The following is a 16218-nucleotide window of genomic DNA, read 5'->3' on the forward strand; positions in this document are numbered from 1 at the left end:
AATCCTTCTATGTGGCACACCTCATCATAAAGGGCTTTTCATCCAGAAAAAAGGAGGTCATTGTCCCACTGTACTCATCCCTCATTAGACCCATTATAGAATACAACACCCCATTTGGTATGTACCTCACAAGACATCTGCAACAACTGGAAAGGCCTCAGAAATACCTCACTAAAAAAATCACAGGCCTAAAGCAGATGCCCTACACTGACCGCCTTAAAAAACTCCAGCTATACTCTGTCGCATATCGTCTACTCAGAGGCAATCTCTGCTTAACATACAAGGCCATGTCAAACCCAGAGCTGTTGGACATGCTACACTTAAAGAAATCCCAATCCCTCAGAGCTACACGCTCCAGGGAAGTAAACCTTGTCATCACAATAAACAAAACATGCTGGAGGGATAGGTTCCTGACCCAGAGACTCCCCAGACTCTGGAATAGATTGCCCATACATGTCAAGCAGAGTGCCTCTTTGGACCTCTTCAAGAGGAACCTTGACAATTGGATGGGAGAAAGGAAATTCACCCCAGGGATCATGTCAGTCACCCTGCTAGACAGGGGTCCAGGAAAGTAAATAATGTGGGAAGAAATAGCCAGGGAATTGTTATGGCTAGGCTTGTATAGGCCCTAGGGCTGATAGCCTAGTACCAACCTATGAACCTATGAATTGTTTACCGGGAAAGTCCAACTTGGAACAAAGTCAATTTTCAGTGGAGGCCCAGAGAGAAGCACTCCAGACACATGTCTTTGTAATGTGGGAGGAAACTGGAGCACCTGGAGGAAACCCACACAAATGCAGGAAGGACATGCAGACTCCACACAGAAGGCACCTCAGCTGACAATCAAACCGGAGAACCTCTTGCTTGAGGCGACAATGTAACCGCTGTACTACTGCACTGTATTAGCAATAAAATTCACAATATTGTTCCTCTGTCTCCATTAGGAACCTTTGACCATTCAGCCTTGGAATTTACTGTTGAACTACAAATTAATTTCAGCAAGGTACTTGTTATTAGCTATGCCTTTACACGGCTAAATGATTTACAATTGGTCCACTATTTACAGAACTTAAATTGGGGCAGTGTAGCCCAAAGCAAACCGTTTATGGTATTACAGTCATTTCAGAACACATAATTTGGCTTAAAGCACATCCTACCTCCATGGTGGAATAAGAAGTTAACTAAGTCACTAAGGAAAAAAACTCTATGCTCCTCTGTCTCTTAGCCTTTTACCTTGCAACCTGTTTCTACTAAATATATCAAATCCCTGCTTCTTAAACTAAAACCATGCTCTCCCTCCACTGATAAACTTTCTGAAAATTGCTGCTGACTCTATTGCATATCCTGTATCTATCTTAATCAGCCACTCCATTCAAAAATCTACAGTACCGGAAATATGGAAATCCTTCTATACCACTCCTCTGCACAAAGGTTGCAACTCTGTTGAACCCTCTAACTATAGACCAATCACTATTCTCTCACCGCTCTCTAAGATCTTTGAAAAATGTATACATACTCAACTACTGTCCTATCTCATTCACAAAAATCTCCTCTCTCCTCACAACATGGTTTCCACCATAAACACAGTACCTCAACTCCCTTACTATCCTTTACTCAAAAGGTTGCAGAAGCTAGGGACAACAACCTCCTCATATCCTGTCTATTCCTTGATCTCTCTAAAGCATTTGACACTGTGTCTCATTCCATTCTCATTAACAAACTCTCAGATCTAAACTTCTCTACTTCCATTTGGCTTGTTTCAGTCCTACCTTACTGGCAGAAAACAAGCTGTTAGATGGAAGCAGGCTTTCTCACCCTTCCTTGCTGCTCAAACAGGAATATCTCAAAGCTCCATAATTGGACCGCTCCTTTTCAACATTTTTACCAACCTACATTCATTCTGCAGTCTCTCATCTGTAATATAATACGCAAAAGACTCTACTTTCTTATCTATCTCCAATACTATCTCTGAACTACACACACTAACACAGAATTCCTTTATCTCTGTTGAAAAATGGCTCAGAAACAAACACCTAATCCTTAACCCTAAGAAAACGCAACTCCTTCTCTTCCTACCTCAGACACTCTCTCATCTTAAATCCAACTTTTCTCTTTCCTCCCTAGATGGCACCACTAGCTTCCCTGCCTCGCACACCAAACTCCTTGGGGTAATAACTGATGACCAACTAAAATTTGACTTGCACATACAACAGGCCATGAAAGAAACCCACCAAAAACTTGGACTACTTTGTAGGAACAAAAAAATTTTCACTACTGCCACTAAACACACATCTGCACAATAATTTCTCTTACCTAGTCTTCTATACGTTTCCCCCATCCTTATCAATCTCCAAACTACCTCAGTGCAGAAACTGGAACAAACATACAACAAAATTGCCAGATTTATTCTAAACCAACCACTCTCTTCACATCACTGCCTCTCACTAAACAAACTTCATTGGCTGGGATTTCCACACCTTCTCCTACAATCGCACCTCCACACTACCTTTTCCATACTCAGCATCCCCTCTGCCTGTCCTGCTCTCGCCTTCCATATTACTCTCTACTCCAACCCCTCCGGGCCTCTCTAGAGTGCTAATCAGTGACTTCTATCAGTTTATAAACTCAAAAGGAACATTGGCACACTACTTTACGAACACTCTGTCGCACTAAATATGAACAAACTCCCTCTCCATATTATATCCAACCTTTCCTTTTCTGTTTTAAAAAGGAGCTTAAATCCCACCTACTAAACTTGAAATTATGCCGTTGCCTTAACCACACGTAGTCTTAGTCTGTCCTACTGTATAACCTGTTGCATCTCCTAACTTTCTTTTTCTGTTAATAACTTCTGCTTAAACTAACCTCCTAAACCCTGAGCTCTACTACTATAGCCCTAGTATAACCCCCTCCTTTCTCTCCCCCTCCCATTCTCCACACTATTTATCCCCCCCACTTCCTATCAATATCTATACTTGTCCTTCTTTTGAAAAACGATTATCTTTTGTTTTTACTGTATTATGTAATAAATTTTATATCAGTGCAAGCCTTAATGTTCATATTTTTTTCTTTTGTTTTTCTCTTTATAATTTAATTTTGTATTTGCATTGTTATTTTTAATAGTTTTTGTCCTGTATGTTTATCTTTGCTTATGTTTGCTGGGGCTCTTTCCCCTTGGGTCTCTACTGAAAATGGGTTGCTTACTATCAATACAATGCAAATAGTTAATAACCTTTTCTTTTTACAATTATTTTGTATCGTGATTGTTATTAATATTTGTATATTGTCACTTTATCTTTACTTATGTTTGATGGGACTTTTCCCCTCAGGTCTCCACTGAAAATGGGTTTGTTTGCAAACTCAGTTGGGCTAACCTGGTTAACAAATGTGAAATAAATAAATAAAATATATAAAAAAGAAGAAAGTATAAACTATTTAGAAAAACTGGATCAAAATATACAAAGAATGCACTTAATAAAGTTTGTAAAAATTGAAAAAGTAAATTGCATATTCTAAAACCTCCTATGAAAAATCCTTTATCAAAAGCCCTGACATTAAAACATTTTGCTATCATGATAACAGTACCAAATATTCTAATATTAAAGTTGGTCCAATTTTTTGTAAAATAATTCTTCTTAGTGATAGCAAAGACATAGTGGAAGTCCTAAATGATTGCTTTGCAAAATTGGTTAGATCTGAAAATGCTGCTTTTCATGATATTTTAATTCCTGATAAATCTCAAGCTATGAGACCCACATTTACTGAAGAAATGTTTAACTTAGCATTGACCAGAGTGAATTGCAACAATGGGACTGGATTTAATCCCAGGCAGCTTTACCTCTAGCACTACTGACCAACTGACATGGCCTTTAACTGTGCTATCTAATATGTTATCAAAGAAAAGCATTGTACCTGACAATTGGAGTTTAGCAAACATTGTTCCAATACATAAGAATGGATCCCAGGAATCTTGTAATAATTATTGCACAATAAGTTTAACATCTCTCATGGGAAAGAGATGCTTGCTATCCTTATTAAACAATGAAGGAAACACACCAACACGTAGGCCAGAATCAATATGGCTTTATAAAAACAATTACTTTTTTTACAAACTTGGTACAATTCTATGAAAATATTCGTGCAGCAATAGACAATGATAGCACTGTAGCAAATGTATATCTGGACCTATCAAAAGCATTTGAAAGCATTCTCCATGTAGTAATAATAAACTCTTTGATAAATAAAAAAAAACTGCACAGGTAACTCTCTACCAACACTATTTATTTAAGCCAAATACAGTAAGCGCTTTCGTTTAGCTAAGTAACTAAACTTCTTTAGACAAGTTTAAAATCATGTTTTAGACTATTAAATAGTCTTCCACAAAATCACATGATGCACTGAGAATCACCTGATTTAAAAAAGTCATATAATAATAAAACAGTATGTCATGAAAATAACCAAAAAAAACATTTTTTAAAAACAAGTTATATAAAACCAGAAATAAACAATAAAGTGGCAATTTATAGGCAAGATGGACAGCAAACTTAGGGAGAATTTACGAGCACCTACATAGTATTAGGAAGAACAAAATGGAAAATGCTTCAGCTAAACAAGTTTCCTGATCTCTGGACATTCCTGTTCTTTCAGAATTATAGACCAAGTCCAATTAAATGAAAGGGGCGGACTAAAATCTTTAATCTTACAGCAACTTGAATTATATTGGCAAGTTAGACTGGATGCTTATATGCACCCTGGGTTAAATGATTTTTGCTCTATCTCTTGTATATTGAAGCTCAAGAGCTCGGAGAGATAAGCAAAATTCAATAGTGTAAAGTTTATATATTGTTTAAATATTAACTTCGGACCTTGTACTAATATCTTTATCTTGTAGCTTAATTTCCATCCTATTAATTACCACTTTATTGTTTATTTCTGGTTTCATATAACTTGTTTTTAAAAAAATTTTTTTGGTTAGTTTCATGACATACTGTTTTATCATATGACTTTTTAGATCAGGTGATTCTCAGTGCATCATGTGATTTGGCGGAATACTACTTAATAGTCTAAAACATGCTTTTAAACTTGTCTGAAGAAGTTTAGTTACTTAACTAAATGAAAGCGCTTACTGTATTTGGCTTAAATAAATAGTGTTGGTCGAGAGTTACCTGTGCAGTTCTTTTTTATTTATTAGTTTGTATATTTTAAACTCTTTGATAAGACAGAATAATACTCTTGTATAACACTGAATGGGTAAGATGATAGTTAAATCACAGATGCCAAAGGGTCGAAGTACAGGGCCACTATTCAAAATGGTCTGAGATCACCTTGGGTGTTCCTCGGGGGGGGGGGGCATTTTGGATCCTGTTTTATTTAATTTTGTGTTCACTTGTATCAATAAATATAACCTAATGGTTGTCTAAATATGCAGACAGAATTAAAATCTGAGCATTTATTACTTATGTTTCTTATTACTTGGCCTTCAACTCACATGTGTTGGATTTATATAGGTGGCTTAATAAAAGTGGTTTGAATATTAATCCAACAAAAAGAGGGGTAATGCACTTTGGTACTTTCAGACATAATCTAATATGCAAACTCAGTAATAATTTACTTCAGGAAATGGCTGGATACAAAGTTCTAGGTGTATATATAAATGTTCAAATTTAACCAGGCAGAGCAGGCGTGACCTCCCTTTTAGAAAGACAACATGATGTGCATCCAGGGACATAAGGTCACCTATATCATTGTTTGTTTGATCAGCTATAATATATTCTAGAGTTTTACAAATAATATTAGTGAAACTAATAGGGCTGTTATAGACCCATGATCAGTATAGGGACCACATTTATGCAGATGCACCTCAACTGCCATTCTCCATTAATCAAGACCTAACCAGTGGAGAGATGCCATTTGAATAATTGATGGGAGAAGTTTTATTAAATGGGACTTTACACTTTTCAGCAGGCATCCAGGAATATTGTCAAGACTCATGGAAGTAGTATTTTTTTATTTGCTAACATTCAAAGGTCTCTCCCTCTTCAGTCGTAACATACACTTGAATGTACCTTCATCCTTTTATAGTTCAATGTACCTTCATCCTTTTGCTACAGGCAGACTGAACAATGGATACAAGCTTATTCTACTAATGAAGGCAATGACACATATCTAGATCAGCTGAGAATTTTGGGAGTGGAAGTGGGGCATGTTTCAGAAATAGTATGGGATATCATGCCATGCTCTTTGAAGAGAGTGAAGTGGAAAGGGTCTTTGGCAGTGACGATATAGTAAACAGTGCTCCCAGCAGCCCGTCTAAGTATTAACCCTGCTTGGTCTTCAACAATAGAAAGACAAAGTGAAGAAAAACATTCAGTTCAAATGCACCATACAAAATAGATGATGGATTTTGAAAGGTATAGCCGAATTTTATTTCCTGTATTATCTGTGGTGGTGGTGCTGCGGTAGCGTTGTCACCTCACAGTAAGACGCTGTCCGGTTTGATTCTCAGCTAGAGCGTCTTCTGCATGGCGACATGCGTGAATGGGTGTACCTTCGTTGAAGGTTGTGCGTCAGGGCTGGTAACTCGGCATGTAAAAAATCAACTACCAATCATTAGTGGACCGGAGTTCCGCTGTGGTGACCCCTAACCGGGAAAAGCAGAAAGACACAACAACAATCATGATAGGTAAGTGTAACAGTGCTTCCACTATTAATGAACTGGGAATGATTTTAAGGCATGCTGTATTTACTGCTTTATGGTTTTCTTTTACTGACATTGCACAATCTGCTGATGTCTATCCATTTTATCCAAGATAAAATAATAATGGTAATATTCTACAAGGAATATGTTTACTCCCTATGTGAAATCACTGTATTAGATAAGTTACTACTGCTCTTTGGTCTAAATAATGCCACTGTCTTATATAGGCTAGAAACCTATATGGTATAACTTTTTCTCTGCCTATGTTAAAATACTGTAGTTACTTGGAATGTTACTGTTTTAAATATGGTTATATTACTGTTCTATATAGTTATTTGTAAATTTCTTTTTGGAGCTTTTCCCCTCAGGCATCCACTGAAAAATGGGTCTTTGGCCAGACAGACCTTCCTGGTAAACAAATGTAAAATAAAATAAATAAATATAAAGTAATTGGTGTACTGTTGTCAAAAGTAAATCATTGTTTAAATGACATACAGTAAGTCCATTTAAACTGACACCACTGACCACAACTGTAGTTTGTAATGTGTGTACTTTGCATCTTCCTTATAAATGCAGTGACAGTCTGACACTAAGATAGACTTATCTTAAAACTAAAATTCGGTGTCAAAGTTATTAGCTGCATTAATGTAAAAAAGAATCGCTAGGACAGGATAGCATAAAGGCATGGATCCCTTCCGTGTCAGACATTTTCTGTTTGACATACCAGTGGCCTAAATTCATGAATAGTGTAGGCCAGACCCTGGAAGGAGCGTAATCTTCCCATACAGGCTCTATAGATAGAGGGTGTACTTCTGTTTACTTCCCACTGTAGCACAGAATATGCAGATTTTTTAGTGTGCTGTATAAAATGGCCACTAAATCTGAAGCAGAAAAACTAAAGTTTACATAATCATGAAACCTGACATTTCTATCGACAGCTTGCACTACCGTTATTATTATCATCGACTGGAACTCAGGAACTGGTACGAAAAAACTCCAGTAATAATAAAAACAACCAGGTAGCCCAAAATTCGCAACAAACCTTAATTCCAAAGTTAAAAACTACAGTTAAGTATTTTCATCATCTACTGACATCCCCAGAACTGTTGAATAACTTGTACTGTACAAACAGTAAACAAAAACACATAGGCAAACATAACCCCTTCAATTTTGTCCAATAGTAAAATGAGGAACATGGCTAACTTCCAGTCAGGTACCTTATAAAAACATCCAATGAAAATTGAAAATCAAACTCCATACCTCTTGAATAATTATGCAAATGCAGCCACACATGCTGTTCAATGAATTATTAGAACTACAAAGACCAATCCTGTGCTGGAAAAAGCAAAGTTGACCAATAAAAACAAAAATAAGAAAGTCAGTACTCTGGAAAAAGTTTTTTACACTCTTGTTCCTCTGTTTTTCAATTCACTAACAACTGAAATTGAATAATTGAGTCCTGGTGGCATAACGGCATTTAATTTTAACTGCCACATAATTTCATGGTGTAACAGGTGTTTTTTCCACTCACCAGAAAAAACATCACACCCCACCTGTTCCAGCACACAGAAATTAAATCTGAAAGTTACAGCATGTTAGCACATGTCTAGTTAGTGTGCTCTTGTCTTTTTTCTCAATGCTGTAAATGTGCTAATATATTCTTTTGTTTAGTGCATTGTTGGATTTGCCAATGTAAAAAGCAGTACATGACCCACACCATGCCATATAAACCACCCGGACTGATGTACAGTTAAATCCACACTAGCTACACATGCACTAATATGCTGTAACTTTGTCAAATTTAATTTCTGTGTGTTGGAACAGGTGGGGTGTAATGTTTTATTGGTTAACTGCAAAAAAAAACACCTGTTACACCATGAAATGATGTGGCAGCTGAAATTAAATGTCATTATGCCACCAGGACTCAATTATTCCATTTTGATTGTTAGTGTATTGAAACACAGAGCAATACGAGTATGACAAACTTTTTCCCAGAGTATAACTTTCTTATTCTTTGTTTTTATTGGTTAACTTTTCTTTTTCCAGCACAGGATTGGTCTTTGTAGTTCTAGTAATTCATTGGACAGCATGTGTGGCTGTATTTTCATAATTATTCAAGAGGTATGGAGACTGATTTTCAATTTTCAATGGATGTTTTTGTAAGGTACCTGATTGGAAGTTTCCCATGTTTCTCATTTTGCTATTGGACAAAACTGAAGAGGGTGTGTGTGCCTATGTGTTTTTATTCACTGTTTGCTTGCACAGTATACGTTTTTCAATGGTTCTGTGGATGCCAGTAGATGACAAAAGTGCTTAACCATAGTTTTTAACTTTGGAAATAAGGGTTCGTTGAGAGTTTTGGGTTACCTAGTTGTTTTTATGATTATAATTATCATCTTGGGTTTTAAATTATGCAGTACAAAAGTAGTTCCTTGCTTAGACTTGCTGAAAGGGTAATCCATGTAGATGGGGAAGAGGAGGAGGTGTGATAACTGTACTGTAGAAAGATAAGAACTGGGGTCCATACACAAGAAACAGGTTTATAAAAAATGTTCTGCATATACCTGATATAGCACCATTTAGTACAAAGTCCCTTTCACCATGTACTTAGACAGACATATAATGCATGAGTCAGAAAATTCCCAAAGGTTTCTGATGAAAAAATATTATTGGCCTAAAAATTCTTAGCTACCAAAACAGACTAGAAACCCCATCCCTTTACTCTCTGTCATACACTTTTGCATTTAGATCTATGCATGGTGTTCAGTACCATCAAATACCCCACCCTAATGAATCTCTTATACCTCGTCAGGGTGAATGGTTACACAATGCCCCAACCAAAAATTTGATCTAAAGTTTAAACTGTTAATGAACTGCTTTCTTTGTCCAAGGTTCAGAATTTGATTCCATGCTACTTCACTGGCCTGTGTGACTCTTAAGTGCTCCCATATTGTTCCTGAAAAGGGACAGTTTCTTCAGTGGCCTCAGTGGGCTTACCCAGCTAGTTAACAAACAGATTAAAAAACATCAACATATAAATATCAATGTCAGTGGCTCAACAGGTAAAACATTTGTCTTTGGTACTGAAAGATCAGAAGGCTGTGACTTCTATTCCAACCACAAATGCTTGGATTAATTTTAGTCTAGCAGTTGGCGCAGAGGATTAAGGCTATGAGATGGTAATGAGATATTCCCTGTGGTACTGGGTTTGACTCATTCAGCCTTCATTTGCCTACTGTGTGACATTGAGCAAGTCACTTAACCACACAGTGTTTTGGGGCAATTGGGAATTTGTGCTAGGCCCCTTAATGGTCTTCTGGACTACAAGCCTAGTAACTATCTATGAAAAAATATGGTGGAGGGAAAATTTCATTGCCCAGTAGTTGCCCCATCTTTAGAACAAATTGCCCATTCATGCTTAGCCAAGTGATACCCTTGCCTCTTTCAGAACTAACCTTGATGATTTGAAGGACATCTCCAAGTTCATCCCTAGCTTAACATGTTTTTCCCTCCTGGAAGTGAGGTTTACAGCTTGAGGATGGTATTTGGCAACATATACATGGTTTGTAGAAGTGCTTGCCTTGTAGTTCCCATAAGCCTTTAATAAAAAGAAAGAAATGTGTTTGGCTTTTGTTCCGACCAAATATTGAGCAGAGGTTGTAACTTCTCACCTTTACATGCAGTGTGCCATACCCAGCAGTTATACAGAAGTAGCAATAAAAAATACTCATAGACAGTGGATACAGTAATGCTTAATTTGAATCAGTTTCATGGCGTACTTTGCCTTATTGATGAAATTATGTGTATTTGTCCACAGTTGTCGACTGTACAGATCCAGATAATGCGGACAATGCTACAGTTGAATACATCACAGAAGTGGGTGTCACAACCTATAAGTCTGCTATCCGATATAAATGTGAAGAGCCATTTTATGCCATGAAAGAAGGAAGCAATGGTAAGATGGAACAGATTTAATATTGCATTTTCTGTTGAAATATTAGGCAGTTGTTGTAATGCAGTTAGAATGTGTATTTTTGCATATCCGCACTCAATAATAATAATAAAATAAATAATGTGGTTCACAGAAGTTTAGGCATCAGTTTACTGTAGCTGCTTAACGTTTTGGTTTCAGCGCTCATATGTTCAGTTTAAAATAGGTATTTCGTATTTACATGGTATTCAGTGTGATATTTTTTGTCATCGAATGCATTCTTCATGATTCCTTTGGAAGCTCCATGCTACATTAAAGCAGTAATCCACAACTGTGTATGGGTATAGCAGGACTTACCTAAGGCTGGTGTGGGTTTGATCATTAAGCCAAGCAAACAGTGAATAAATCCTGATATACCCACAAACAGGAGTAGATTATTGCTTTAATACAATAACATTATTTAAGAAATAAATGACTTGCCTTTCTTAAATAATGCAGTTCTATAAGGGGGCTTCTGTTTTCTTCCAGTTTATCTTTGCTATTCTGCTGTACTGTGCATGTGTAAGGGAATTAACATCCCCATGCTTGTACAACGCATCAGTGCAGGAGAAGTGACAGAGAAAACAGAATCTCTGTCTCAGTTTGCTTATTTTTTATTTTTTTTTTAATTATTAAAAAACAAACATTTACAGGGACAGCACAAAACTAAGAGGAAAATCAAGTATGGTTTTGTTTTAGTTTTGCAGAATGTGAACGTACCTGATTTTTGTCATATTTTGGTGTGCCATTCAGTATATGCCAAAAGAAATGTCTGGCCACTCAGTAGTACTTCAACTTCAGTTGATATTTGCTCAATTTACAATGGACATGCTGGCTGGGCTGTCCAATCAGCATGCTCATTTTTGAATAGTAATGACCCGTTATTGTATAGTAGGCCACTAGACTAAGTTTCCATGATTCTGGTTGCCAGTCACATTTCCCAAATTAGTATCAAACAAGAGTCCTATAATTCCTCCTTATGAAAAGCACTCCCTGGCCCCATTTATTAGTGTCAATAATGCCTTTTGGTTCATGTTACAAGTGGATGTTCAAGATTATGTTCAGAATCTGGATCCAGTAACTTTTGACATAATGAGGCTCGCAAGGTTAGGTCACAGCCATTAAGGAGAGCTTCCATTTCAAAGGATGACAAAATGCTGCAGCAGTTAGTACATCCTCCTTTCCCTTTGCATCTATTAGGACTGGTAAGTGACAATCAGATACTACTAGATGGTGTCACTCTGCTTGGATCAGCCCCCCACCAAATGTTTTTTCCAGGTGATTCCTTCCATGACTCCTTACTGGTAGCCACACACATTCATGGAACCATAAATGTAATACATGGAAATCTGATGCACTGGAGTTATTCTTTACAATAGAGTCTCCCACTTCAAAATCCAGTTTTGGAACTCGGAATCCACACTCAGGAAAGGTTACAATACTGAGATATTCAGCCTTGAAGATGGAAATATTGAATAGGGTTCTGCTATGAATCACTGATCTCCACAATGCTGAGCATCAGAAACACCAGAAAATATTGCCTAAAACACAGAAGGGTGAAAAGAATTAACTTAAATAATTTTTTGCAGGGGACAAGTGCCCCCAGCATATATATATATATATATATATATATATATATATATATATATATATAGATATATATATATAGATATATATATATACATATATATATATATATATATATATATATATATATATATATATATATATATATATATAGATATATATATATATATATATATATATATATATATAGATATATATATATATATATATATATATATATATATATATATATATATATATAGATACATATATGCGATCACTACATAATCTCAAAAGTTTGAAATACCAAATTTCAAACTTTCAAGACTATATAGCCAAAACTCCTAATTACCAAAAGACCAGAAGTGCGGATTTCAAAATCCCGATCATCGGGAGTTGACATTCGCTCTTCTGGTGTTGCTGTATGGTGGAAGGTCAGGTAAGTATCTATGTTTAAATGTGTTGGTTAGGGGTTTAGTGTGTAAGTGTGTGTTGTGACTGTAATGTGTGTGCAGGGAATGTAGGTGTGTGGTGGTGTCTTGTGTGTTTGTAAATGTAGTGCGACCTTGGAGTTAGAATATTTAAGTAGGGGGAGTGTGGGGGGTGCATGGGGGCTTGCCCCCCTGCTTGTCTGTAGTTTAGGTCTGTGTGTTTGTGTTCTGGGGGAAGGTGTATGTATGTGTATGTGTGTGGTGTATGTTGTGATTAATTTTCGTTAGTTTGAATTTCGCGGTTTTGATGTTTCGGTATTTTAGTGTTTCGGGTATTTGGTCTCAGGATTTTGGGCGTTGGTAGTTTGGGTTTTTGGGATTTAGTAGTGGTTTTATATATATATATAGGAGCCCTTCATTTGATCGAAATTTCAAATGTTCGACACCCATATGGCCAACACCATATGACCGAACATTTGAAAAGCCGACAAATGATAGCGGACATCCCGCTACAATTTGGAACTGGGAGATTCCCCTTTCCTTCACTGTAGTGCGATCTCGGAGTGAGAATATTTAAGTAGCGGGGGTGTGGGGGGTAGAGGGGGGCTTGCCCAACACTGTTTTTAGTCATTTGCACTACTATTTCAGGTTGTCAGCGTTTCAAACTGTCGGCCACATGGTGTCGGCATTTTGAAATGTCGGCAATCTGAAGAAGACCTATATATATAAATATAAATATATATATATATATATATATATATATATATATATATATACATACATATACACATATACATCTCCATGGTTACACTAGCTTGAAGAAGGGAGAAATTTCACAAAAGAAGGGAATCACTGCCTGAGCACACTTAGAAATCACAATAAATTTCTGTGTAAAATAATGACCAACACTGGGTCCTCCCCCATTGTCTTTTTCTTTGTACTACCGACACTTGAGGAATTTTACCTTGACCACATGTAGAGGATCCTCTTGAATAGGCAATATTTATTTACTTATTTATTTATTTATTTACATTTGTTGACCGGGAGTGTCCAACTGGACGTAGGTCCATTTTCAGCGGAGGCCCGGGGAGAAAAGCTCCACAGTTAAAATATACAGACAGTAGTTACATTGGATTTACATAGCAATTAACAATTTGATCAACATAGCTATTAACAATTACAAACATAGTTACAGATGAGGAACATAGTACATCAGTAGACAACTAGAATCTTTATCATCTGAGAAGTACATAACAGACATTAACAATTGTTACAATAAGAAATTCCTACTGTATAGTAAGTAGTTAGAATTATGAGCATCTGAGCTTGCTATAATCAAGGTAGTTAGTGGGGTGAAAAGAAAGGTAGTGGGTGGATGGGGTGGGTGATATTAGAGTGGGAGTTGCAAGGGCATAGCCAGCATGTTGTTAGGTGTGCTAAGTAATGTTTTGAAGTGGGTGCATGATGGTACGGAGGTAATTGTGGGTGGAAGGGAGTTCCATAATTTGGCTATGGCGCAAGAAAATAGTGCTTCTCCAGCAGAGTTATTGGCTTTAGTGACCTGCAAGTGATTTTTGTAGCTGGATCTTAGTGGTCTGGTGGTGTGATAGAGTTGGAGTAGATTCTGGAGGGATGGGACATTTAGTGGATGGTTTACTAGTTTGTGGGCGAGTGTGAGTTGATACCATTGAAGGAGGTGAGGGAGTTCAAGCCAGCCCAGTTCAGCAAGTGAGAGACAGTGGTGACTATGGTAGGATGCTCCTGTGGCAAATTTGGTGATTTTGTTGTAGCAGGTCTCTAGCTTGTTTAGATCGCATTGCTTTAGGTTGGTATATATTGGAGAGGCATGAAGTAGGGTGGAGATAAGGTGGGAATTCGCTACTGAAATCTTTGCTGCTTTGGTTGGTTTTGGTTTGGTTTTGTTGCTTATTTCTGTATAACGCTCCTAGTTTTTTGTGGACTTTTTTTATGGTCATGGATATGTGAATGTCAAACTTTAGTTTCTTGTCTATTTCCACTCCTAGCAATTTGGTGAGTTCTGTTGGGTGTATAGTGGTGTTGTCTTTTGCTGTGATGTTAAAGTGAGAGTTGTTTTGAGTATGTTTGGTGGGTTGGAAGATGAGTAGTTTAGCTTTGTTTGGGTTGAGTATTAATTGGGCATCGGATAACCAAGTTTCAACAGAGGAAAAGGCTTCCTGTGTGACTTTTTGCAGTTTGGGTAGGGACTGGGCTGAGCAGATGATGACTGAGTCAGTTTAGCTTTATATCGTCGATTATACTTCATCGGCTGGCCACTTAATCGACTCATTTAAGCAAGCCAAAACCATGAAAAATTTTAAATGTCGAAAATATGTAGAATTTCGACATTTCTGGCTGTGCCACACCTCCACACCAGTGCTACCATGGGTCAAAAAGGGGCGAGGTTTTGTCATTCGCTTATTTGGAATTCGACGTTGGAGATGTTCACACTTCACGGAAGTCATTTCACCTATATTGGGATCGACAATGTAAAGGTAAACCGGTTGAGTCATCTGCATATTGTATGAGTGTGCCATGTTTGGTGGCAGAGGCTAGATTACTGGTGAAAATAGAGAAGGTTAGGGGTCCAAGGATGGATCCTTGGGGAACCCCTATAGAGACAGGTAGTTTGAGAGATATATCATTTTGCCATACAACAGATTGTTGGCGATCAGACAGGTAACTCTGAAACCAGTTGGTGACTGATTGAGAGAAGGATAGGTTATTGAGGACAGAGATGAGTTGCTTGTGTGGGACCATGTCAAATGCTTTAGATAGGTCTAGGAAAGTAGCAGAGGAGAGATAGCCATTGTTTTTATGTTGAAGGATAGTATTAGTAAAGGAGACCAAGGCAGTGGTGGTGCTTTGGTTTGGTCGGAAACCATGCTGAGTATTGGAAAGGAGGTTGTTAGTAAGGAGGTATTCTGAGACCTGAGAGTGAATGCATCTCTCTCTAGTATTTTGGAGAATGGAGAGAGAATAGCTATGGGGAGGTAATTGGTTAGTTCTGTGTAGGGGCCACCTTTGTGGAGGGGAATTATATGTGATACTTTCCATAGTGTGGGAACGTAACTTTCTGACAGAGACTGGTTAATCAAGATGGATACTGGGTAGGCCAGAGCATCAGCTGCGATTTGTAGGTATTCACTTGGGAGTTTGTCTGCTGCTAATTTGGTGGGCTTAAGTTTAGTTAAGAGTTTTTTTATGTTGGAGGTGGGAACAGGAGAAAAAGAGAAGACAGTGGGGAGATTACTAGTTAAAGGTGTGGGTTGAAGGGGAGGGGGGTTGTGTTGTTGTAATCATAACATTACTGTTGTATTTATAGTAAACACTAATAGCAGCAAGTGCATTAAATTCAAGCCTGAAAATATTCTGAAGAACGCAGTTCATATAACAGTCTGTCTATCTATACATCTGTAAGGCAGTTGTTATTTAAACACCATGTGACTTCAAGTTACTCCAGGATGGGCTAAACTATCCAAACAACTGGTGCAAGGACAATGACTTCAAACTAAACGCCTAAAATGTAGTTTAGT

The 16218-nt window shown here is 37.4% G+C and overlaps 1 protein-coding gene across 1 annotated transcript in view; it reads left to right on the top strand.

The window, feature by feature from the left end:
* MASP2 (MBL associated serine protease 2) overlaps window positions 1-16218 on the top strand; it is a 900261-nt gene that overhangs the window by 777054 nt on the left and 106989 nt on the right. Inside the window, exon 9 of the mRNA XM_044063217.1 lies at window positions 10515-10652. Within this exon, the coding sequence (XP_043919152.1) occupies window positions 10515-10652 (138 nt within the window). The remainder of the gene's footprint in view (window positions 1-10514; window positions 10653-16218) is intronic.

Source organism: Protopterus annectens, chromosome 2.part1, assembly GCF_019279795.1.
Source record: "Protopterus annectens isolate FY-2018-M chromosome 2.part1, PAN1.0, whole genome shotgun sequence".
Taxonomy (NCBI): Eukaryota; Metazoa; Chordata; order Ceratodontiformes; family Protopteridae; genus Protopterus; species Protopterus annectens.